Raw genomic sequence first — 26453 nt, 5'->3', positions numbered from 1 at the left:
CTGCAAAGTCCTCTCAATGACTGAAATAAGTCAGTAGAAATCTCGGTGAACGACAAAATATTCACCTCTCTAATTCGACTAAGCGCATCTTCAACACTATTCATGGACCCTTTTCGATAACGAATCTCAAAATCAAAATCTTGCATTAATTCAGTCCATCGAGCTTTCCTTCCTCTCAAATCGTCCGCATCACACACATACTTGATTGACTGATGATCAGTACCACAAACTTGGAGCCATATAAATAATGTCTCCAAACCTTGAGAGCGTGAATCACAGCATAAAGGTCCTTCTCAAGGGTTGGCCAACGAGATTGAGTGTCGTCTAGCTTTTTACTTTCAAAAGCAACAGGTCTACCATCTTGAAATAGAGCAGTCCCGATGGCATAGTCAGTGGCATTAGTTTCAAGAACATAAGGCCGACTAGGATCGGGTAATGCTAAGATAGGTGCTTCTTTGACTTTTATCTTTCAAAAGTCGGAAGGCCATATCTAAATCGTTATTCCAAGTGATAGGCTGATTTGACTTACATCCACGACCTTTCAACAAGTCGGTCATCGGTAGTGTGAGCTGTGAGTACTCCCGCACAGATTTTCGAAGAAAAACAACAAAACCGAGAAAAGAACGAAGTTGTTTCATTGTTCTTGGTATAGGCCAGTCCAGAACCTTCTGAACTCGGTCATAGTCAATGCTCAATCCATCTGTAGTGATCTTGTGTCCCAAGTAAATGATGTCTGTCATAAAAAACTCACATTTACTTAACTTAGCATATAGTCAATTCTGTCTTAAAATAGATAAGACAATCGTGCGGTGTCTAACATGATTCTCAAGAGTACGACTATATCTCAAAATATCATCCAGGAACACAACCACAAATTTTCCCAAATGTTCATGAAAAAGATCGTTCATCATTTGCTGGAAAGTGGCTGGAGCATTGGTTAACCCAAAAGTTAATACGAGAAACTCGTAACGGCCATACCTAGTCCGAAAGGCGGTTCTTTCGACATGCCTTTCATGAATACGTATCTGGTGATAGCCAGTACGTAAATCTATCTTCGTGAAATATTTCGCTCTTGCTAACCGGTCAATCAGGTCATTTGATCTAGGGAGAGGATAACGTTTCTTAATTGTCAGCTTGTTCAATCTCTTGTAATCTATACACATTCTCCAGGTGTTGTCCTTCTTTCTTCTAAGCAACACAGGTGCACCCCAAGGTGATTTACTTGGACGGATCTGGTCCATCCTCAAATAATCTTCGAGTTGTTTAGCCAACTCATCTTCCTCAGCTTGGCTCATCCTGTAAGGTGGAATACTAATAGGATGAGCATCAGGGATCAGGTCAATACGATGATCTAGTGCCCTTTCAGGTGGTAAACCCGATGGCAGTTCCTTAGGAAATACATCTTGAAACGAATCAAGTAGCTTTTGTAATTCTTTGCTTTCAAATACACTTAATTCATTGACATCCATGGAAGGTATGAGAAATAAAGAAAGTGGAATCAATACACAATGGAAAGCAGTATACAAAGAAGAATCCATTATATTTCCAAAATCAACCGTATTTACAAGAGGTCCCTGAGAGGAATGTATACAATCACCTAAAATACTATTGGGTGTTCCTATGCTGAAAAGAAAAAATATGACTAGACCAATCTATCTGGACTTGAAGAGTCTTAAACCACTCAATCCTAATAACAAGTCTACATGTTCTAGGTGCATAATATAGCATTCCAGACTATCTTTGTAGTCCTGAATCTGGATTGGTAGCATCTCCACCTTTCAATCCTATACTTGCCGACCCGCAGGTAGGTGTACCTCATAGGTATGATCGCTGGGTGACGTATCAAGACTCAATTTCTGCACAAGTTTGTAGTTAACAAAGTTGTGTGAGCTGCCAGGGTCTAGAAGAATGTGGATTCTATGGCCATTCACTTCTCCATAAACTCGGAGAAGATCATGCAAGCCAAAAACTTTAGAGTTGAACAAATAATCAGAACATGTACTAGGGCGAGAAAGTATAGTAACTGTCGTACCTGTCAAAGACAACTGGTTAGCTGCCTTTGCCTTGGGTTCTGCGTTGGTCTTTGCACCCTTTTGCTTCGGACACTCATTATGCATGTGTCCTTTTTCTTCGCAGATGAAACAACGTCCCTCCTTCTTGAGCTTCAAAGCCTTAAGGAGTCGTTTCTTCTTCGCTGGTGTCGAACTTGAATTCTTCGAAGGTTGGTCCGAAGACTTTCCTTCAGTCGTGTTAGTCATTGGTGCGGAGAACTTTCTTTTGTGCTTGTTCCCCTGCTCGGTAACGGGTTTAGACTTGGAAGAGACCATTGTATCATCATAGATACGAGCTGAATGAATGGCTTCGTCCAAAGTTTTGCATTTGTTATTTTTAACTTGTAAACGGTATGAGTCTGGTAAACCGGCTACGAAGAACCCCAAAAGAGTAGTGGGATCCATCTTTGTAGCTTTCATCTGCAAGTCCCTAAACTTCTGGAGGTAGACCTCATAAGTGAGGTGCTACGAGGTCATGGTCAAAGCTGTAAACCGGGCAAAACAACATCATAATCATCCTCTTTCTTGAGGAATTCCTTCTTGAAGAAATCTTCAAATTGTGTCCAAGTCGTTGGCTTAGGGTTGAGTTCCTTCCACCAAAGCAAAGCTTTGCCTGAGAGGAAACCTACTGCTAACTGGATCTTTTTTCCATCATCATATGGATGAAACTGAAAATGGACTTGCCACTTATGTAGCCAAGTGTCCACGATCTCCTTGGTACGCTGCTTTTGCTCGCCTCCGAACTATTCCGGAGTAATGTTGGGGCCTAAAGCAGAGGCCAAGGTATCCATACCCGAAAGAGTAGATAGGGTAGTGGTCCTGCAAGGCTTGCATCTGGGCGGTGATTTGTGCCTGACGTTCTGAAGAAGAAGCTTCGAGAGCTACTTTGAACTCTTGGAAATTTGATTTGGACACATAATCGTCAAAAAGATTGGCATCAATATCTTCCGTAGCCGGCAAGCCTTCGTATTCGACAAGGGGCTCCAATTGGGATTCTTGGGTCGACATCATGAAGAGGGCAAGTGGAGAGATTATTCGATCTTGCACAAGAAAGTGCTAGAGAACTTGAGAGCTTGAGAGCTTGAAAACTTGAGAGAGGTGTGGCAAGAAGCCCACTTAAGGGGTTTATATAAGCTTCCCCAAAAGCAACTTGAGCTTTTGCTTTTGTGTTTATATATATATATATATGGATATATATATATTCTGTTTTCTTTTAAAAAAAAAACCTTTAAACCTTAGGGCGGGTCTTTAAACTCTTTTTTAAAAAAAAGTTTAATCTAAAAAAAACGAAAGCAGTCCCAAATCGACGGAATGCTTTTACTGTTTTTTTTTTCTTCGCTCCCCTCCTAGATCTATCGCTGCCGGTGCTTGCGTTGCTGCCGTTGCCTGACATGCCGTCGTCACCTACATTGCTGCCAGCGTCGCCTTTCGTGCAGGTGACCGTGGCTGTCTGCGCTAGCCTACGCTTGGCTGCCTGCGCAGGCCTGGCCACAAGCCGGCGTAGGCCTGGGCGCCTGCCAGCCTGGCCTGGGCGCCTGCCTGCGTAGGCCTGGGCGCCTGCCTGCGTAGGCCTGCCTGTATGCATGCTTGCGCCTCCTACGTCCGGTAGCCCACGACCAGCACGCGACGAGCACCGCCAACGATCCTCTCTCTCTCTCTCTCTCTCTCTCTCTCTCTCTCTCTCTCGTTCAAACAAAAACGAACACGCTTTTTCTTTGTTTTCTCTCTCAAAATTGTTAATGCGACTGCACAAACACCTTCAGCCTTCTTCTTGCAAAGCAAACAACCGTGCTAACCACCTACACTCTCATCACAGGTTTCTTTGATGAAAAAACAACATACTATCTGAAAAAACAGCAGCATGCATAAACAAAACGGCAAGCTTCTTGAACACATACCTTTCTTCGACCTCATCTTCTCTACCTACCGACTTGCTCGTTCACGAGGCATGCTGTGACACCACTGTCAAATCCCCAAAGGATCTCCTCGTAGAACGCTCATGGTACGAGACTCGAAACCTGCAAACAAACCAAACAAACAAGACGGGGGGTGCAGGCCTGACTCACCACCCATCCATGACAGCCGTGGGCAAGCCCACAGACTTGGCTGTCCCCACCGAGCCACGAGCTGAGCTAACTAGGTTGACGTACCGACCAATCTCTACCTCGCGGCGTCCCATACCGCCACGAAGCTACCCTCGCGGGCCTCAGTCTCGGGTGCCCGCGTGTCCATACTTGGGTGCCCGCCCGTTAGTCTATTCCTAACTCAGCTCGTCAATCTGCCTGCCTAGCTCCAAGCTTCCCCAAACCTCGAAGCTAGTCTTGCGTGCGTGTAGCACACGGTAGATACACACTGTGCACATGACAGATGCACTCTTGTTGGATGGTCTGATTCAGATTGGGCTGGAGATCTAGATACTTGGCGTTCAACCACTGGTTGTGTTTTTACACTCGGGTCTGGAGCCATTTCTTGGAGCAGTAAAAAGCAGCCTACTGTGGTGCTTCTCTCTACCGAGGCGGAGTACCATGCGGTTTGTTATGTTGCATGTGAGGCGATATGGTTGTGGAGATTATTGGAGGAGCTCGGCTGTCTTCCTACTGGATCTACTCTGCTTTGGTGTGACAATCAGAGTTGCATCGCCATCGCCAAGAACCCTGTGTTTCATGCTCGTACGAAACACATTGAGATTTAGTATCACTATGTTCGTGGACGGGTTCTTGCTCTGGAGATTTGCGTTTGGAGTATTGTCCTTCGGCGGAGAATGCTGCAGATTTGTTCACCAAGCCGGTTTCTTAGGCTTCCTTGGCTCCTCATCTTCGGCTTCTCGAAGTTTGTTCAGCATTTGGTGCTGAGAGGGGGTGTTAGCACATTCATCCCCAGTTTTGCTCATTTCTGGTGCCCATTTGGTCCCTTTTGTATGGCCCTTGATTGTGGGCTGGCCACCCCTTTTTTCCATATTTTTCTGGGATTTTTCCCAGCCTTTTTGGTATTTTACTAGTTGGCCAGCATACATGCTCCAGTCGGCCAGCATACCTCACCTATAAATAGGTGGTGCTGGCCTCTCATTTCTCATTCAGTCTTGTACATATTTTGCTCCCTCACTTATGAGACTTCTAGTGTCTCTCGCTTGGGACTGTTTTGCTTCAGTATATTCAGCATAGTTGCTCCATCTCTCTCTCTCTCTCTCTCTTGCACTCTCTATTCAGCACACTCTTAGTGCTCCTTTGCTTCCGCTCTGTGCACTGTTTCACATAGACATATCTAGTACCACACTTGCTGGTACATCTTCTTCTTCATCATCGGCTCTCTGCTCCAGCACACCAGCGTTTTATCTTCAGCTCATGGGACATCAGCCCTCTCTGCTACATACAGCACCTCAGCGTTTTTATCTTCAGCTCATGGGACAACAGCCCTCTCTGCTACATACAACACCTCAACGTTTTTATCTTCAGTTCATGGGACCGCAGCCCTGCTACATAGTACAACACCTGGACGTTTTATCATCAGGACATATCTTGGGACAGCAGCCCACTCCGTGCTACAGTTTATCATCTTTTTTCTTCTACAGTTTACCTTGGCACAGCAGCCCACTCTCTACTACAGTTTATCATCGTTTTTCTTCTACAGCTAACATTGGGACAGCAGGCCACTCTCTGCTCACCACCATCACCACTCGGGACAGCAACTTTCTCTGCTCCTCACCACCCGTTAGGTATTGTAGCATCCTTGTCACCAGAGCTTGCACCACTCGGGACGGCAGCCCTCTTGGCTCCTCACCACCCCTGAGGTATTGCAACACCCTTGTCACCAGAGCATGCACCACTCGGGATGGCAGCCGTCTCTGCTCCTCATCACCATTGAGGTACCGTAGCATCCTTGTCATCAGAGTCAGCATCATCATCACTACCACCTCGGAGTGCCTTTGATCCATTGACGAGAGCCTTCGACACCGACCACCTCACGGAGTGCCTTTGCCTCACATTGACGCGAGCCTTCGTCATCGACTGTGCTTGAGCTCCGACATCATCTTTGCTTTTGCACTGGTCTTCTACTCAGAGTCTCCTCACTTCAGAGGACCTCTTGTACATATTTTCACTCAGCATCATATATACACTCACTCACCCATTTCATGCTGTGTTGTTTTGCTCTGATCTCTCGTACATCTGGTCCTTTCGTCCTTTTGCCCTCACATCAACCCAATTCTGGTCATGTAAATATTCGCAGATTAAGTAGTGAAGAATAGGTATTGTATCGCTTACAATGCAATATAACATGCGTTGGTTCCAGGTGGAACAAATGGAGGCGTGTTTTTATTTTATGCTTTAATACCAATCATGCTGCTGGATTGTTGTCATGCTCAGGGGGCAGCCTTATGCACCCTTCTGTTGATGCTGTGGTGGATCTTATCTGTGGTCCATCGTGTTGGATGAAGATGGTTTGCTTCTCTATGTGAAAAGAAGTGCAGTTACTGGTGCCAAATTGGCTATTGGTCTTGCTGTCCTTGCCTTTGCTTATATCCCCATCCTGCTGCCCTGCTCTGGAGGAGATTTCTGTTGTGTTCCGTTTAGCTTTCCTAACCCCTCTTATCAGCCATCTTAGCTCCATAAGTAGTGTAAAACCCAAGCAGCAAAATCTGCCCGCACACAGTTCACTAAAGGCATAGTCATGGCATAGTACACACATGCGCTGCTATACATGGATGCTTGTTGTTCAAGTATATTCTGGATTTGTCTTGCATTGACATGTATAAATATTTTGAACGCATTTGCAGTACTCATTTTGGTCTGGTTTTTGTAGGACTTGTGTGGAAAAATGTGAGAAAACAGGTTGCATCAATGGCAATTGTTTTACAAGCTGTAAGCTTGCAGTAAATGGTGCAAACCCAGAGCTGTCCAAGAGCAAGTGCCCATATGATGCTTGGATAGAATGGGATTGCAGCAGCGAATGTGGATATCAATGCATGATCCTCCGGGAGACTGAAAGAAAGGAGGATGGTGAGCTGCCCATAAAGTATCATGGCAAATGGCCTTTCAAGCGAGTGCTGGGTCTTCAGGTTTGCCGTGCTCATTTTATGCAATTGCTGGAAAAATTGTGTGATTCCTTCATGTCTTTTCAGCTCAATGTTCTTCATATGCTCATGAAGCACACTCTCATGGTTTGGTGAATCTGCCTTGTTGGGCAAGTTTTTCAAATAAGTACTGCAAAAAACGTTAAAAGTTGGGAGATGACCTTGGGGATGCATATTTTGACAAATATATACCATCAACTGATTTCGAGCTTTGTGTCTTGATTGAGCTTCCTTAGATGACAATCTTAACGACTTCACTTTTGGTAGGCAGTGATTTATAGGCAATTTGGTTGGAGGGTGAGGAGGAGAGGATCTGTTTTAATCTCTCTTTGACCATATTGCATACTGTGGAGTCCATCTTGAGCATAAGTTTTTTATTTTACTCAAATGTAGGTGTAGCTGGCAGCCTTTCTATCTCCCAGGCAATCTCAACCTTGAATGGTCTACAGTTTGACAATGGCATTCCAAGTGGAATTCAAGATGCATTAGTCTCTGGCAGGAGTAGGTAATCAATGAGAATGCCGTCATCATGTTTGATGCAAGAAGACTCCTTTGTGATGGCCATGGCTAATCAAGGTGCTTCATTGCATCATGCCACAGCCTCAAACAGAGGAAGTTTATGGCCGGGTCTCTCAGGGAGAGTCTTCACAACAGTTGTCATCTGCACTAGGTGGAGAATCTTTGGCCTCAATGGTGGTTGCTTTAGTTTCAGGGCTGGTGCAGGAGGACTCTTCTCACCACTCCAGAGTACATGTCACCAGATTCACGCTCACATCCCAATTTGAGAATGTGAAGAAACTAAAAAGAAAACATGGCATATTATGTACAAAATGAGAAGGCACTTGAAATTATGTTTTTCATATGAACTCATTAAAAAACCCTTTGAGAGAGTCCTTTGAGAGTGGAAGGAATATGTATTGTATCACTTTTTGTGTAATACAAGTTGTATGCTTTGTATATCCTAATAAAGAGACAAACCAAAAAAATAATCTTTTTTTGATATGTATATGGATGACACATATATAAAACCTTACATATGTGTATGGATGACACATATGTAAAACCTTACATCCTATACTTGGGGCTTCAATATATTTTTAAGATTTCATCATGAGACTTCAATATATTTTCAAGTTTTATTTGAAACCCCAAATGTCAGTGTCCGGTCGAGATCCGGCACTTGCGTGGTTTCAAACCACCTAGTCGGCTCCAGACAAGTGGCAACTCATACAACTGTGCCCAACACGATCTTTGTGCTGACGCGGTGAGGACGGAATGTGAGCCTTTGAGAACTGGACGCAAAGTGGTCTCACAATGTTCGAGAACTTGGGTACCTTAGATGACCTTTGCTTGGATCTTTTCGTTTATGAAAGGGCACTTTATATGAGCACCATGCAGCTGAGGGCAGCTGCAATGCAAGTTGGGGAGAATGTGTCACACCTCACCTGCAAATACACGCAGCTGGCCTGTAGGAGCCAGGCAGCAAGCAAATATAGGCACACTCCGTGGGTAGGCGCAAGTGCCAAATAGCAGATGATAACATGCCAAATTGTGGACAACAGGCCCATAACAACATATACTGGCCGACCAGCAGTATTGATGCATATATATACATGCATAGCAATTGGTCATAATCATCTGCTATTCCTTAGTGTGGTCCTTCTACGGAGCGTTTCTCTACACGTGGACTGGCCTGACCAGGGAGGTCTTATGCAGGTGTTGGGCTATGAATAGCCGTTTGCTTTCTCAGCTACCCTTTTTACTAGAGATACAGTTGTATTACTTCTTTCTTGTACATAATACAGACATTGGTTTAGGACTCGTGTTGCGTGTTGTATGTGTGATTCCACTGCACTCTTTTCTATCTCTGAAAACCCTAGCACATAGGCACTGAGTGTTCTATAATCCACACATAATGAGAGATGGAAACGGTTTCTTTCAATAGATGTCCTCTCTTTGCCCTTAAGTGAAGAGAAAGTTCTATCTTACTTTGTGAGACCTCCATTGAGCTCAGCATCAGAAGCCACTTTAGTGGCAAAAGAATACAATGTTTCTTCTTGCCTGTGCCCAAGCTTCCTCTTCAACCTTTCTCCTGAGCCTCCTAAAATTAAGAAGCCTGCTCGGGGTCTGAAGTCCTCTTCCCCAAGTTTGCTCTATTGATTTCTGATTCTCCGCCTTCAGAGAATCAATCTCCTTCTGCATGGTTTCCCCCCGAAGGCAGTGGTGAACTGCATGTTTTGGCAATAGTTGAAAACACAAGCAATCTACCATGACTCAACAAAGCCTCTGTCCAAGTGTGACTCTATAATTAAAGAACATAATAAGATCTTTGAGGGGAGTACCTTTTCCACTCTTGTGCAAATGGAACCTCACTTCTAATACCATTGAATCAGGCCTCAGGAAGATTGTACTATTCACATTCATAGCACTAAATAAAAGAACACTTGCTGAAAATAAATCACACTATCCACATCCACATGTGCCAATGATGCACCTATGAAACAGAACAATTTGCTAATAGGCAACGTGTGGCCACGGGCGTGCACATGACATTCCCTTCGCTAAATTTGATGACGGGGTGGAGACTCTATCATCCTTCCTCCTTGGACTTGACCTTGAACTGCTACTGCTTATTGACTTTGACTTCTACTGACTGGCTGAGATTTTTGGTTTGATCACCTTCACTCATGATCTCCACTTCCAAGTCTTTGATGAAGAATTGAGCATCTGTTCACTGTTGCCTCCGTGCCTCCATCTCCCTTAACCTTGACATAGTGTTCACTGTTGCCTCCGTGCCTCCATCTCCCTTAACCTTGACATAGTGTTGGGTCACCTACCTGAACTGATCATGCCTGTTGCTAGGCCTTTGGAAATTATCTGAGGGCTTAATGAGGTATTGGGTATGCGTATCTACCCTCAGGGAATGCTTCCTCTGGCTTCGCTTGTTTGCAGACCACCCCTTCTGCTACCCTGTTATATCCAATCTGCTGAATTGTGCACCTTCCTTGTGGGTTGAGCCTGAATGCTCTGATACCAATGTTGCATGTGCGGAAGCCTTGTTGTATTGATCCACAACCCTAAGCATGATTAAGAACATTGATGCTAATTAACACATGATTAAGAGAGGAGAGAGAAGAAGAGAAGAGATTAGGTGTCAGGTTTTCTTGTATTACTATGGTACAAAAAGGTGACTTGATGCTTGTACATGATGGAGGGCTATGGTCAGCCCCGTAGGGGTGACCTAGGCCCCTTCTATGTGAGTCTTACTGATTCTAGATGTTGGAATGCGTAACTAATGACTTGTGATATGCTGAATTATGAGTTGTACTTATATATATGGATGGGACAGCAGTCGTCTAGTTGTAAAGCCGTCGACCTGCTACTCAGTCCCTAAATGCTTAAACTAACATATAATGCTAGGAGTGGTGACATTATGCATAAAATGCTAGCTCTCCATAATATGCTGGCCGACTAGTTCTGGTTGCTATATGATGCTGGCCGACTGATGCTAGGAGTCGTCCACATGTTGCCGACTATGACCTGATGGTCCTGATGATGATGATGATGATGATGATCTCTCTGATGTTGATGTTAATGCTTTTGCTACTGTTGGTGACTTGAAAACTTATCTTAACTGCTGCACGAATCAAGGATTAAGCCAGTTCATGCTGAAGATTAGCAATAGTCCACATGAACAAACTGCTTCAAGACCACCTTTGCGAAAATCATCCCAGTAAGAAATAGAGTGGTGCCTAAGGTGGTCTTCTGACCACAAGAGGGCAGCACGTGTCAAAGTCGTACACACCAAATGAAGCTGAAAAACATCTGAACCACCTGTTGCCGCCAATGTGACAGCCATCTCGTGGGTCCAATTGGAGACTACCTCTCCGTTCATGTTCATGTTGAACTTGGGAGGCTTCAAAAGCTTCAATAAGTGAGTTTGTTCCTCACGAGGCATGTAGGAAAAACTTGGCAAAATGATAGTTCCCCAACATTGAGCCGGTATCAAGAACTCAGGATTGCTGGATGTCTAGTTCATGAGATGAGTGCACTAGCCTTTGATATGGCAGATGTCCAGTTCATTAGCACACCTTTGACGTGACAGATGTACGGTTTATAGACCATGCTTCTGACGAGACAGATGTCCAAGTTATCAGCTTTCTTGACTATTATCCAGAGCTGTGTAGCGAGGTATTGACTAGTGGGATTATATTAGTTCGACCCAGTTCCAGTAGAGAGTGTTATGTTGACGGATTTCTCTTGCATCTTGATCCCCTTGACAGAGTAGGTTGAGTTGGGACTTGAAGTTTTTGGATACTTCAGTGAGTGAGAGTTCGACTAAGATAGGTTGCTACTCATGATGATTGTTCTCACTCTGGCAGCAAGCAGCAGAGAAGACACATCAGTTTTGGTGGAACATTGCACATGTTCAGCATTGAGAGATCATTTGATTGGTGAGGATCTGCCTGTGATAATACTGAACATTCATAGATATGGGTGTCAACCCAAGTTCCCTTGAGAATTAGAACTTGCAGATGTAGTTCTAGGTGTAGTCCTAGAAAGAATCGACCTGCTTCACAACCAATTTCACAGTTGGATACTTCAGTGAGTCAGAGTTCGACTAAGATAGGTTGCTACTCATGATGATTGTTCTCACTCTGTCAGCAGGCAGCAGAGAAGACACATCAGTTTTGGTGGAACATTGCACATGTTCAGCATTGAGAGAGCATTTGATTGGTGAGGATCTGCCTATGATAATACTGAACATTCATAGATATGGGTGTCAATCCAAGTTCCCTTGAGAATTAGAACTTGCAGATGTAGTTCTAGGTGTAGTCCTAGAAAGAATCGACCTGCTTCACAACCAATTTCACAGTTGTGCATTTGGCAGAGGATATGGTACAATAGGAGAGTTATATCATGGGTGTTGTGGCTTGGACACGGTCTTGATAGGAACATTTTCAGAGGTCATTTATGACAAGAGTGTTTAGATATTTGATAGCTCTGTGGTTCTCAGAGAGGGAAGGTATTTTTATCCCCTGGGTACGAGGAATTACCCAATCATGATAGGATAGGTAATTTGATTGGCTACAACAATTGTCTTTGTGATGTTAGATTATCCGATTCCTTGGGAGTTAGATTGAGGGATTATTGTGTTTCTCATGACTCTGGTTCGAGTTGGTTTGTTTTTAGTTCCACTGAGATAGTTGTAGGGATAGTGGCTACAGATTTAGTTAGTTTCTATGGTAGAGTTATGAGTGGAAAGTGCATGAACGGTACCAAAGTATGGAGACATTGTCAGATGTAGTTTGAGTTTCCCTTGTTTATTTCCAAGATTGGGAATGTCTTCGACGTGGGAGCCAATTGCTAATTTACATCTTAGGTTTCTTAGTTTCTTTCTTAGACAAATTTTGTTTCCAAGAGTGGAAACGTCTGCCGGGGGGGGGGGTGGGAGGTGGGCAAGTATGTTACCTACCTAGTATCAATCTTTAGGATTAGTGGTCTAATCCAGTAGGGCTAGGGGAGCCTTGGGATTAGAGGAAGTAGGCTGTTACCGGTTGAGGGTCATGGTTAATAATACCAAGTATATTGACTATTTATGATCGGACAAAATTTATAGTAGCAATAGTCACTATATAAGTGAGACTCGGGTTATTATTGTTCACAGAGAGTTATTCACTTTGTGGTTTGTAATGGACTAGGATTATCGATTGGATTTGACGTATCACAGACGATCATGCCGAAGGCCTCAATAGGTAGGCTGTCAGTGGTATACTAGTGTTGACTAGCATGGTTCGTGCGATTGGAGCTTTAGCCTTCGGCTCGGGGGAAGTTTGCAGTGTGCACCCCTCTTAGGGGGTTTGTACTAATCACTCGTGTTTTGCGTTTAGGAGATCCATGGGGTTCTAACAGTGAAGGAGGGTGCCAACTCCACACCAAAAAAACTAGGAAGAACCTTGTGCAGTCGTGGAACCTAGGGGCTCTACCCTATCCAAGCAGGCAATTCAAACGGGTGTTAGAAAAGTTTGCAAGTTCACTAGGCTCTAATACTAACAATAGAACACTTGTGCCTATGTGCTAGGGTTTTTAGAGAGAGAAAAGAGTGCAGAAGAATCACGCATACAACACACACAAGAGTCCTAAACTACTGTCTGTATCATGTACAAGAAGAAAGTAATACAATTGTATCTCTAGTACAAAGGGTCGGTGAGAGGCAGCTCGGCCATTCACAACTCAATAGCTGTAGAAGATCTCCTTGGCTAGTCCACATGTAGAGAAACATTGTAGAAGGCCCACGCTAAGAAAAAGCAGATGATTATGACGAATTGCTACACACACATATATTTGATAAATGTCTATAAATATCGTAAATCCTGGAAGTGGTGAAATTTGCTTTAATCATTTTTGGTGATCAATGGATTGTGAATAGTGGGGTCATTGTATATATGAGGTACAAGTAAGATTGGTTTGAGAGTGGAACATGCGGAAGCTCTGGGAGTCTTCCTTCAGCCCTAAACACTCTTGGAAAACCATCTGATGCAAGAGAGAGAGAGTAGAGAGAGAGAGAGATGTGCTGGAAATTCAGTATATTTCATATAGTACAAAAAGGGTACTTTGCTACAGCCCTAGGCTGCCTTCATAAAAAGGTGGTAAACACCCTAGATCTGGTCCCTGCTTGGACCCCTAAGACCCAATCCCTAGAGGATTAAATGCAATGAATGATGAGCCTCCTAGCCTATTTATAGGCCTTCGACAAGACATGTGAAACTGGCTGACTGCTGGTCGACCAGTCAACACTCCATTAAATGCTCAAACCGACTTGGCTTCTTCTTGTATCTTCATGCGCCTGCAGCCGCCTAATGGTACAGCCGCCTCTTGAAGTGCAGCCGTCTTAGATCAGGTACCGCCGACAACAAATCTGCAGCCGACTGTCCTGGTCCTGCCTTGAATCCAACGCAACTGTCAGTGCATCCTTCCACCTATCTCCAAGTCCATCACTAGCCCATCTGCACTCTGTGCTCCAAATCCCTAACTCTAATGGTCTTTTTCTGGTTACCTCTGCTGGAGAATCTCTGAGAATGTCCATGGCATATTCATGACATGATAGAGAGCATCTGCTAGAACATAAGAATTGGGAACAACCAAAATGTGCAAAAGGAAGGTTCGGATATTCAACCGCAGAGAAGAATTGGGTACATTAAAGATGTTTTATTGTGCTTGACCTTCATAAATATTTTGTCAATTAGTGCTATCGCCAAGCGATGGAGTTTAATGAGCACACCATGGTAGTATGGGATGGAGTTGAGGATGGAAGACTATACAAGCATGTAGCTCTTTTTGCCCAGACTAGTGGCAATGAAAGTCGATTATGGCACTAGAAGCATGGACATTTGAGCTACTCCGCGCGCTTGCAAATGAATACTTTGACCCTTTGTTTAATGGGTTACCCCAGGTCAGATATCCATTTGTCATGTGTGAAGCTTGCATGAGAGGCAAGCAACATCAAGAAATGTTCTCGAAGGAGACAAAGTATAGGGCCAAGAAACCCTTGGAGATGGTTTAATCTGATATTTGTGGTAAGATGAAAAATGAATCTTTAAAAGGTTCAATGCATTTTCTTACTTTCATAGATGATTTTTAAGGAAAACATGGATATACTTTTTGAAGAAGAAAAATAAGGACTTGAAAAAATCTTTTGAATGGAGAGCTGAAGAAGAGAAAAAGTTAGACCATAGGGTTAAGGTTCTTAGGATGGACCATGGATGATGTCGATATATGTATGAAGAATTTATGAGGTATTGCGAGCAACATGGGATCGTGAGCAACTTACTAATTCTTCTATTCCCATGACAAAATGGGATGGTAGAGTGGAAGAAATGAGTCCATAGTGGAGATGGCTAAGGCCATGCTTTATGGCAAGAAACTACCTTTTACATTTTGGGTGGAGGCGGTTGCAACGGTAGTTTAAATCTTGAACAGCTCTCCCACTCGAACTAAAGATGATAAAGCTTTAGAGGAGGCCTTCATAGGTAGTAACATGTAAGGCCTTGGTTTCCCAATTCGAAAGTTTTTGCTTCATATACATATCTTCATGTTCTAGATGAAAAGATGATAAAGCTAGAACCAAAATTCAGGAAGTACATCTTCCTTGGATACAATGTTCGGTTGGTCATTTTGGGCCAAGTTGTGGGTTGGCCGACCTACGTCCATGTTGACCCTGGGTACTATATATAGAGTAGTTTGGTAGCCGTAGTTCATCATCGAGTTCGTTGTGTTCAAGCACTCTTGTAATAAGCAAGACATCCTCTGTCCAGAGTTTGTCTAGATTGCCATCAAAGCTCCTTACCCTGAGCACACAGAAGGTCCAAAATACCATGGACGTGTGTAAACCATCTCTTCTTGTGAGGGTACTGATCCCCATCACCACGGGTCTTCAAGATGCCGAATATGAAACTGAAGCAAATAATACTTCCACATATACCATAAATCCAAAACATTGGTGAAATACAAACTTGGGCAGCTATAAAGCCGGTGTAGAACAGTGGAGACAGCTTTAGGCACCATCCCATGCACCATGAAGAAGTTGGGCAGCAGCATATCACTGGCAATCAAAACAGGTTGTGGCACATGTCCCCCATAAACTTCATCTCTAAAAATATCTCAACTTGTAGACCTTTTGTTGAAGGTGCTTCGACAATCTCCCCATTTGTGTAGCTTATGGATGCAATGATGCGACCGGAATTTCCATCGGGGGTTGTCCAAAAATAGTAACACGTAGATTTTAGGGGTCTGTTTCTTTGTATTCCACCTTATTAGAAATGTACGTGAGCATCATGTAGAAACATGTTTCAATGCTAGATCTCTTGGGAGCTCCCCATACATGCTTTCCACTTGACACTTCAGCTCCAATGCCCATTTTTGTGTCCAAGAAACCATCTCGGGCACTTAGACCAAGCTTCGGGCGCTTGATCTTTTGTACTGGATAATTCCCCATTCCTAAGCTTGTACACTAATACATATTTGGGTGTCTGGGAATCCACTAGAGCCCTTTTCTTACTGGAAATGTCCAGGCTGGGGACATTATTTGGAAGCAATGCAGATCTTGTCAACAAGTCTAGTAGGAGGGAATGTCATGTGCACCTATTGCACCAGGGTATCACCTAGCCATTATGCTGAAGATAGCACAATTAGGAACCTTTTAGATGAGCACTGAGAGCATATTGTGAGCTCTAGTCCAAGGACAAGTGGCTAGTAGCCATACACAGATACAACATACCAGGATTTGTTAATTGTATAAGTGCTTGGACAGCTTGTAAGGCCAAGAGCCGGGCATGGACACTGTGTGAACAAGTCTAGGACAAAACAAGACACATGGCAAGTTGATAAGGTACGTTCCGTGCCAATGGGCACTCAAGCCAAGCTGGACAGCATGGGTAGTGGTTGAACAGGATGTACAGGGGCCAGGCAGCACAATGACAGGCCAAGGAACTAGTTGGCAGCGTGTGTGAAGTTTGAACACATTGGATGCCCAAAAGTGGCGGTGGGCTGGCTGATCAGGCCTGCAGGAAGAAAACACAGCAGTGAAGCATTTTATCTATATCCCCCCTGCAGCGCACGGGCGCTGCATGTAGGGCTGCTCGACTAGCTCCATGGGGTGTTAATTCTCTCATTATTCCCTGTCTCACATTCATGCAAGTACAAGCCTTGGTAGCAGTCCAGCAGCCTCCCACAACAAAGATCAGCCCCAGTGCTCCATCCTCATAGGAGAAAGGCGTCCAGGCTTCTGAAACTTTGTAGGTAGTCTGCCCTGACGCATATCTAGCTAGGGTGAGCAAGTTTTTGCCATCAGCTAGCCTGAAGTCAACTAATGCTCAAGTTCACAAGGGGTTTGTTCACTCCATTACCCATTGTTCTCAAATCTTGTAATATAGCTAAATACATGGGTTCTTAAGTGGGTATTTGGAACCCACTCAGGTGTACTCTCCTCTCTCTCCATATCTCTTATTAATGTGTTTTTATGGTGTAAATTGGACCGCTATACCGACATCATGCAAGTGGGGATGATGGTCACCACATGCATACATCAGATGCTTCAGGTGATTCATTTAGGGCTTCCCTACCTTCTTCATGACAACTTGATCAGTGGCACCATTGTGCATCAGCTCTTCAGCCTTTAGTGCTTTGGGTTTGGGACTCGGTTGGGCACATGGTTGTCACGGTACGAAAATATGATACCGTACGATACGATACCATACGGGAATTTTTGGTACGATATGAAAATTTCAGATACCGTACGATAAAATACGGTTTTTTTTAAAACACTTACAAACTATGGAGCTTCAAGCATGGTTGTCACGGTACGAAAATACGATACCGTACGATACAATATTGTACGGGAATTTCTGGTACGATATGAAATTTTTGGATACCGTATGATAAAATACGGTTTTTATTTTTCACACTTACAACCTATGGAGCTTCAAGCTTGAATGTGAGGGAAGGTTGGGAGGGGAGGAGTCTACAGTGCTTGAGGAACCAGAACATGGATACGTGTCTCTCCCAGTTGGATCTCCCGATTGTCTCCAAAAAAGAACCTGGATGGGTAATGCAATACCAAAGGTCTCCCAATGTAGCACCGTCCTTGCACAAATACGAGCAGTGCATGTAACTCGCGGCGGTGCCCGGGGGACTAGGGCCTTTGACACACTCGTTGATACCATCAATGCATATTAAAACATTTAAACATGGCCACAACACATATCCATCATCACTTTGCATAAAACATAAAGCTGGACAAAACATCCACAAATGCTGAAAATGGAGCTTGCACATGTGACACCACATAGAGGCCGGAATGGGCCGACCCCCCCCTTGGAGTATTTTATTACCCAAGGAGAATAATATCATGTACAAGCTTTGAGGGCCTTACTCTCCCCACGGGAGATGCCGGATTATCCATATACAAATGCCATAACACAGCCCAACATGAGGCAACCAAGCCGGAACATAGGCTGTAGAAATGCTGAGCCAACAACATAATCCATATACCTCCGTGTGGGTACTGATTCTTCCCCAAAAACCACGGGTCTTTATGCAATAGAGATGGTACAGCAAGTACAACTCTCCATTCAGTCGGTACAACAGGTACAATGGTTGGTACAGCTGGTACAGTGGCTGGTACAGCCGGTATGGTGGCTGGTACAGCAGGTACAGTAAGTACAAATGTTGGTACAGCATGTACAGTGACTAGTACAGAAGGTACAGTGGTTGGTACAGTAAGTACAGAAGCCGGTACAGTCAGTACAATGGGTGGTACAGCAAGTACAAGGGTTGGTACAGCCAGTACAGTGGTTGGTACAGCAGGTGCAAGGGCTTGTACAGCCATTACAGTGGCTGGTACAGTAAGTACAAGGGTTGGTACAACAAGTACAATGGCTAGAAATCATAATAAATGATTAAATACCCTTGCCTTCAGTATTTCTTCGCGATGGAAGCCTCCAAAACAGTCCCCAACAGCCGGTATTCTTCATGGGCAGCCTTCAAGAGAGAGAGAAAGAGAGTAGCCATCATTAGGGAAGCCTTCAATGGTGGTAGAGGCTAGTGTGCAGCAAGAGAGCCTCTATTAATGAAGAGAGAGGGCTCCAATTTATAGATTTGGGCCTCCCATGAGCTAAAATGGCAAGAGAAGGCTACAATGACAAGTGGAGAGCCACACAATAGCTGAAGTGACAAGTGTGAGGGCACTTGTCTCACTTTGATCCACTTTCTAAAAAGTGTCAAGCCACTCGTCTCACTTTGATTCACTTTCTTGCCACATGTCCCAATCTAAGAGATGGGTCCTTCATAAACTTTATCTCTAAAAATATCCCAACTGGTAGACATTCTGTCATAGGCACTTTGCCAACTCTTGGTATCTGCTCAATTCTAGATGTAATGACGCGAACAGACGGAGTCGGGCTAAAAATAGCAACTCTCCTAAATTTTAGGAGTGTGGTCCTTTGTATTCTAGGATAATCCCCCATTCCCAAAGCTTGTACTTTCCAAATATTTAGACATCTTGGAGTCCACCAGACCCCTTTCATACTGGGAAATGTCCAGGCTGGTGACAGTGCATCTAGGGTGATAGGTTTAGGGACTCCTCTCTAGATCAAAATGGCCATGTCCAAATCTTCTCCCTCGTACATAACTTGAGAATCTAACTGTCGAGCCTACCTATACGAGGGATCTCTAAGTGATGTAGCAAGATTCTCTCATCCTATCAATCAAGTGTACACTACCAATCTACCTCGCCAAATTTTTTAGGTCTCTCCACAACCCCATATGGAATACTGAGTGGACACGAAAGTTGCGAAGTATTGCGAGCATTTGGGATCTTCGTTAAGCAAGGTTTCTATATTTTTTTAAAGCATTTGGAATTTTTTTTTCCAAGGGAAATTTTTTTTTGGGGAAGGGGGGAACTTGTACCGTACCATACGAACCGTACGGTACGAACCCATTCGTATCGGTACGAGAAACAACTATGGCTTCGAGTTGAATTTGAGGGAAGGTTGGGGGGGGGGGGGGGGGGGGGGGGGGGAGGAGTTTACAGGCTTGAGGAACCAAAACATGGAGATGTGTCTCTCCCAGTTGGATCTCCCAATTGTCTCCAAAAAAGAGCTTCCATGGGTAAAAGGTCTCCCAGTGTAGCGTTTATTCTCTAAGGGACCGTCCTTGCACAAAATGAGCGGTGCATCTAGGGTGATAGGTTTAGGGACTCCTCTCTAGATCAAAATGACCTTGTCCAAATCTTCTCCCTCGTACATAACTTGAGGATCTGACTGTCTAGCCTACCTATACCAGGGATCTCCAAGTGATGTAGCAAGATTCTCTCATCCTACCAATCAAGTGTACACTACCAGTCTACCTTGCCAGATTTTTTAGGTCTCTCAGTAACCCCATATGGAATACCGAGTGGACACGAAAGTTGCGAAGTATTGCAGGCATTTGGGATCTTCGTTGAGCAGGATTTCTATTTTTTTTGAGCATTTGGAATTTTTTTCCTCAAGGTGTGGGGGGGAGGGGGGGGGGCTTGTGCCGTACGATATCGTATGGCACGTACGGTACGAATAGGTTCATACTGGTACGAGAAACAACCATGGTTGGGCATCTTTGTGGAATTGTCTCCATGACATAGTTCTTTAATAGCTATTCACCCCAATTAGCTGAGGGACAAAAATTTTGTGGTGTAAGCTCAAAGTATAGAAAAGATGCCTGTATTCATTCCATGAGATTCTAAGCTTTTTGGGACTAAGTTTGTTTCACAAACAGGGGATATTCTGGCACCCTCTCTAAAGAAACAGTGGAAGCGGCCTCTAGTTTTGTATTGTGTTGGACATCGAAGGATAATGTGTTCCTCAATCTCAATCTCTTGCATCTCACAAACCCTGCATATTTGTAGCTCCTGATGCTCTTGCCTTGGTGCTACCTCTCTCCTCGCCTCAATCTAAAGCATAGTAACAAAAACAGCTGTTTCTAGCTTTCGAAACCTCGAAATTCGAAATGGTTTTTAAAAACCTTGAAACCCCTCTAGTATGGCAGTATTGCTCAAATTTCGGGGTTTTTTTTATGGGTCCCCGTTTTTTATGGGATTTTTTTTTCCCATATCCTCCTCATCACCTTCCTTCCCTCTTCTTCTCCTACCTCCCTCGCTTTTTCCATCTTCTGCTAGCTCTTCTTCTCCTGCCATATCTTTCACCTCTACTCCTCCTTCCTTCATTCTCTTTTTCTCTCCTCTTCTTCTTCCTTTCTCTTCTTCTCCCTTGCTCTTCTTCTCCTTTTCTCTTCTTCTCCTCTCTTCTTTCCTCTTTTTCTTCATACACCATCCTTCAATGTCTTAAATCTTTCCCAATTTCTACCTTCTCTTCTTCAATTTCTTAAGAGTCCTTGATTGAACAACTTGTGGCATCTAATCAAGCAAAAGTGCCGTAATGCCTCGCCAAAATAAGGATGATTCCTTGAGATGTGTGAGAAGACAACATATTTTCGTCATTACACTATGTTTTTAGATGGATACTATAAGTTCTTTAAGTATTTATACTTAATAAAATTATTGATTTTTTGAAACCTTGCGGTTTCTTAGCCGAGGGACGAAACCTTTCGAAACACTACCAGTCTACCTTGCCAGATTTTTAGCAACCCCATATGGAATACTGAGTGGACATGAAAGTTGCGAAGTATTGCGGACATTTGGGATCTTCGTTGAGTAGGATTTCTATTTTTTTTGAGCATTTGGAATTTTTTTCCCTCAAGGTGTGTGTGTGTGGGGGGGGGGTCGGGGAGTTCGTGCCGTATCATATAGTGTGGCACCGTACTGTACGAACCATACGGTACGAATAGGTTCGTACTAGTACGAGAAACAACCATGGTTGGGCCCATGGCATAGTTCTTTAATAGCTATTCACCCCAATTAGTTGAGGGACAAAAATTTTGTGGTGTAAGCTCAAAGTCATAGCTGAGATGCCCGTATTCATTCCATGAGACTCTAAGCTTTTTGCGACTAAGTTTGTTTCACAAACAGGGGATATTTTGGCACCCTCTCTAAATAAACAGTGGAAGCGGTCTCTAGTTTTGTATTGTGTTGGACATCGAAGGATAATGTGTTCCTCAATCTCAATCTCTTGCATCTCACAAACCCTGCATATTTGTAGCTCCTGATGCTCTTGCCTTGGTGCTACCTCTCTCCTCGCCTCAATCTAAAGCATAGTAACAAAAAAAGCTGTTTCTAGCTTTCGAAACCTCGAAACTTCGAAATGGTTTTTAAAAACCTCGAAACCCCTCCAGTATGGCAGTATTGCTCAAATTTCGGGGGCTTTTTTTTTGGGTCCCCGTTTTTTTTGGGGATTTTTTTTTTCCATATCCTCCTCATCACCTTCCTTCCCTCTTCTTCTCCTACCTCCCTCGCTTTTTGCATCTTCTGCTAGCTCTTCTTCTCCTGCCATATCTTTCACCTTTACTCCTCCTTCCTTCATTCTCTTTTTCTCTCTTCTTCTCCCTTTCTCTTCTTCTCCCTTGCTCTTCTTCTCCTTTTCTCTTCTTCTCCTCTCTTCTTTCCTCTTTTTCTTCATACACCATCCTTCAATGTCTTAAATCTTTCCCAATTTCTACCTTCTCTTCTTCAATTTCTTAAGAGTCCTTGATTGAACAACTTGTGGCATCTAATCAAGCAAAAGTGCCGTAATGCCTCGCCAAAATAAGGATGATTCCTTGAGATGTGTGAGAAGACAACATATTTTCGTCATTACACTGTTTTTAGATGGATACTATAAGTTCTTTAAGTATTTATACTTAATAAAATTATTGATTTTTTGAAACCTTGCGGTTTCTTAGCCGAGGGACGAAACCTTTCGAAACACTACCAGTCTACCTTGCCAGATTTTTTAGGTCTCTCAGCAACCCCATACGGAATACTGAGTGGACACGAAAGTTGCGAAGTATTGCGGGCATTTGGGATCTTCGTTGAGTAGGATTTCTATTTTTTTTGAGCATTTGGAATTTTTTTTCCTCAAGGTGTGTGTGTGTGTGTGGGGGGGGGGGTTGGGGGGTTCGTGCCGTACCATATCGTGTGGCACCGTACTGTACGAACCATACGGTACGAATAAGTTCGTACTAGTACGAGAAACAACCATGGTTGGGCATCTTTGTGGAATTGTCTCCATGGCATAGTTCTTTAATAGCTATTCACCCCAATTACTTGAGGGACAAAAATTTTGTGGTGTAAGCTCAAAGTCACAATTGAGATACCCGTATTCATTCCATGAGACTCTAAGCCTTTTGCGACTAAGTTTGTTTCACAAACAGGGGATATTTTGGCACCCTCTCTAAATAAACAGTGGAAGCGGCCTCTAGTTTTGTATTGTGTTGGACATCGAAGGATAATGTGTTCCTCAATCTCAATCTCTTGCATCTCACAAACCCTGCATATTTGTAGCTCCTGATGCTCTTACCTTGGTGCTACCTCTCTCCTCGCCTCAATCTAAAGCATAGTAACAAAAAAAGCTGTTTCTAGCTTTCGAAACCTCGAAACTTCGAAATGGTTTTTAAAAACCTCGAAACCCCTCCAGTATGGCAGTATTGCTCAAATTTCGGGGGGTTTTTTTTTGGGTCCCCGTTTTTTTTTGGGGATTTTTTTTTTCCATATCCTCCTCATCACCTTCCTTCCCTCTTCTTCTCCTACCTCCCTCGCTTTTTGCATCTTCTGCCAGCTCTTCTTCTCCTGCCATATCTTTCACCTTTACTCCTCCTTCCTTCATTCTCTTTTTCTCTTCTCTTCTTCTTCCTTTCTCTTCTTCTCCCTTGCTCTTCTTCTCCTTTTCTCTTCTTCTCCTCTCTTCTTTCCTCTTTTTCTTCATACACCATCCTTCAATGTCTTAAATCTTTCCCAATTTCTACCTTCTCTTCTTCAATTTCTTAAGAGTCCTTGATTGAACAACTTGTGGCATCTAATCAAGCAAAATTGCCATAATGCCTCACCAAAATAAGGATGATTCCTTGAGATGTGTGAGAAGACAACATATTTTCGTCATTACACTATGTTTTTAGATGGCTACTATAAGTTCTTTAAGTATTTATATTTTATAAAATTATTGATTTTTTGAAACCTTGCGGTTTCTTACCGGAGGGACGAAACCTTTCGAAACAAAACCTGAAAAACCTCGAAACGTAAAAAACCTTGAAACGTTTCTTGTGACTATGATCTGAAGTCTGTGACAACACCCTGATGTGGCCCATTGAAATCCTGAGTGCTATCTCCAAGTATCCTGGCATATGGAGTCATCCAAATAAAAAAAGTAATTATATGAGTGCAGTAATGCAACGTAGCTATCAGTGAAGACAATGCTGTGCAAAACAGTGAAACAAAAATTCTAAGGATCAAGCACAAGAGGCAATGTTTAGTGAGAGTGTTCTGATCACAACAGATCAAAATTGGGCAATGAGCAAGTGAGAGAGAGAGAGAGAGAGAGAGAGAGAGAGAGAGAGAGAGATGGCTCTCTCTAGCAAGTGAATCATTCTCTACTCTCATGAGCATTGATAGCATGAGCATAGAGAGAGAGAGAGAGAGAGAGATCTGAAACTAACTAATTTTGACAGGAACCATCCTCAGTTGCCTTCTCCCTTGCTAATCTAGCTGTACATGTACAAGGCTTGTCGTCTTTTCTTTACTTGGTTCATTTCACTCTTCCCAAACGTCCTCAAGGCAAAAAAGGCCCTTATTACGAATACTGTGATCTTTGGACAATATATGGCTTGGCTTCCTTGAACTCTTGGCTATGGAGTTCAGTCTTTCATGCAAGGTTTGCACTGCTCTGCCCATGTTCTATTTACAGCAATGGCATGCTTGGTAGAATGTGTTGTCTTGTTTCAGTTAGTATGCAATGCATGTGCTTTTGCTATTGAATATGCTCTTTTTTACATAAGTACTGCAGAGACACAGAGTTCACGGAGAAGCTAGATTACTCCTCAGCTGTTGCCCTGCTAGGTTTGGTACTCATTGCTGCCATCATTAGAACATTCAGCCTGAGGATTGAGGTAGCGCGTGTGATGGTGGCTGCGCCAGTGATAGCCTTTGTTTCTACACACATTCTTTATCTGAATTTCTATGATCTTGATTATGGTATGTGGCATCTTAACACTTGTAATCTCCATGGAGTGTAGAGGGAGAAAACACTAGAGATGGGGGAACTGGTTTTGTATTTTGTTCATGACTTGTTATGTCTTGCATTATAGTTATGGATTCATTTTGTTGGATGTCTTGATCTCTATGCAGGCTGGAACATGAAGGTTTGTGCGACCATTTGTGTGCTTCAATTGCTTCTTTGGATATTCTGGGCAGGTTATGTGCACCATCCCTCAAAGTTCAAGTTGTGGTTTGTGGTCGTGGCTGGGTCAATGGCCATGCTTCTAGAAATTTTTGATTTCCCCCCCTTATGGGGCTGTGTTGATGCTCACTCTTTCTGGCACGCTGTCACTATACCTTTGACATGGCTATGGTGGAGTTTCATCAAAGATGATGCATCATTCAGAACTTCACAACTGCTTCGGAGAACACACGAAGCTGGGGATTTGAAAAAGGCTCAGTGATTTGTGTTATTGACAAGTAATGTGGGATAGTGGGATCATGTCTCTCTGCTTGTGTTCTAAAAAAGGAAGAGCTCTAAATGAGACATCGATACGGAAGCTCTGCATCATTCTTTGCTGGTTATATGAGGATATTGAAGTGGAGGAAAGATGAACTGAGAATAATTCATCATATTCAAACAAAGGGTTCCATCTTTTGGTTATGTATCACCTCATCCTATACCCGATGTGTTGGTTATGAACTCTTGGTCCATAGATTGATTGTACACTATCTGTTAAATGATCCTAGTATGAGTGTTCGGAGCAAGACCGTAGAGATGAGGTTTTGCGGTTTCTCAAAAGCACATTCTTAGTATTGGTAGTATTGAGCAAGGACTGTGCACTTGATACGAGTTTTTTTTTTTGGTTTTTTTTTTGGTGGTTTGGTTTGTTGGTTGGTGGTGGTGAAAATTAAGTTTTCCGTTGGGTAATTTAGCTTACTGCTCAGGCAAGTCTGTACACATGCAGTTAGGTTTTTCTGCTGTCTATGATGTCTTGCAAAAAGACCTTTGGTAGTATGAATGGCAATTCTGCTTCTGTATTTTATGAACCTGATCAACCTATCCACCACAGCAAAGGGACATTATTTCTTATTGTAAGGCAATAGTTTGCAAGTGGCTTAACATTTTTGATTGGAGGGCCCTAGGTGGTAGTTCCCAAGTGCCTCCATGTTGTTAATGGCTTCATTTGAGGGCGTAACATCTATGAAATGTGGGCAATGGCATGTGCAATACTAAATTGAACCATGGGCAGCAGAGATCTTTTGAACATCTAGCTGGGCTACTCGGGTTGAAAGGGAGCTTTTACTTACACATGAGGTCAGGTTTGCTTCTCAATTGAAAGAGGAGTGCATGTTGTAGCAATTACTGGTCATAATCAGTGGTAAAGTTAACAAGGGAGCTTATTGGGTCTTGGAATGTTCACGCAGTTGTCTGTATGAAAAGCAATAGGAGAAAGAATTTTGCCTTGTCTGTTGGACCTGTTGCCCTTCCCAAACATCTGGGACTTTACTTTTTTTTTTTTCCAACTGGCCTTTGGCCCAAAATCCTCCCATAGTTACCAAATTTCACTATCCGTAGGCGCTTATTTATACACCCGTAGGCGATGCCGTCGAGGAAACACCAAGGAGGTTTTGAAGCCAAGACCTGTTTGTCATAGGTAAACACTTCACCACTTGAGCT

General features: G+C 43.3%; 1 protein-coding gene across 1 annotated transcript in view; it reads left to right on the top strand.

Moving 5' to 3' along the window:
- LOC147615932 (uncharacterized) overlaps positions 1–25728 on the top strand; it is a 36793-nt gene extending 11065 nt beyond the window's left edge. The window contains exons 2-5 of the mRNA XM_086778570.1: positions 6849–7104; positions 24247–24449; positions 24582–24769; positions 24923–25728. Of these exons, the coding sequence (XP_086634696.1) occupies positions 6849–7104; positions 24247–24449; positions 24582–24769; positions 24923–25236 (961 nt within the window). The 3' untranslated portion in view covers positions 25237–25728. The remainder of the gene's footprint in view (positions 1–6848; positions 7105–24246; positions 24450–24581; positions 24770–24922) is intronic.
- Positions 25729–26453: the final 725 nt, after the last annotated feature.

This window comes from Cibotium barometz, chromosome 39, assembly GCF_041138505.1.
Source record: "Cibotium barometz isolate CiBa-2024 chromosome 39, ASM4113850v1, whole genome shotgun sequence".
Taxonomy (NCBI): domain Eukaryota; kingdom Viridiplantae; phylum Streptophyta; class Polypodiopsida; order Cyatheales; family Cibotiaceae; genus Cibotium; species Cibotium barometz.
This window is presented reverse-complemented; position numbering and strand designations above follow the sequence as displayed.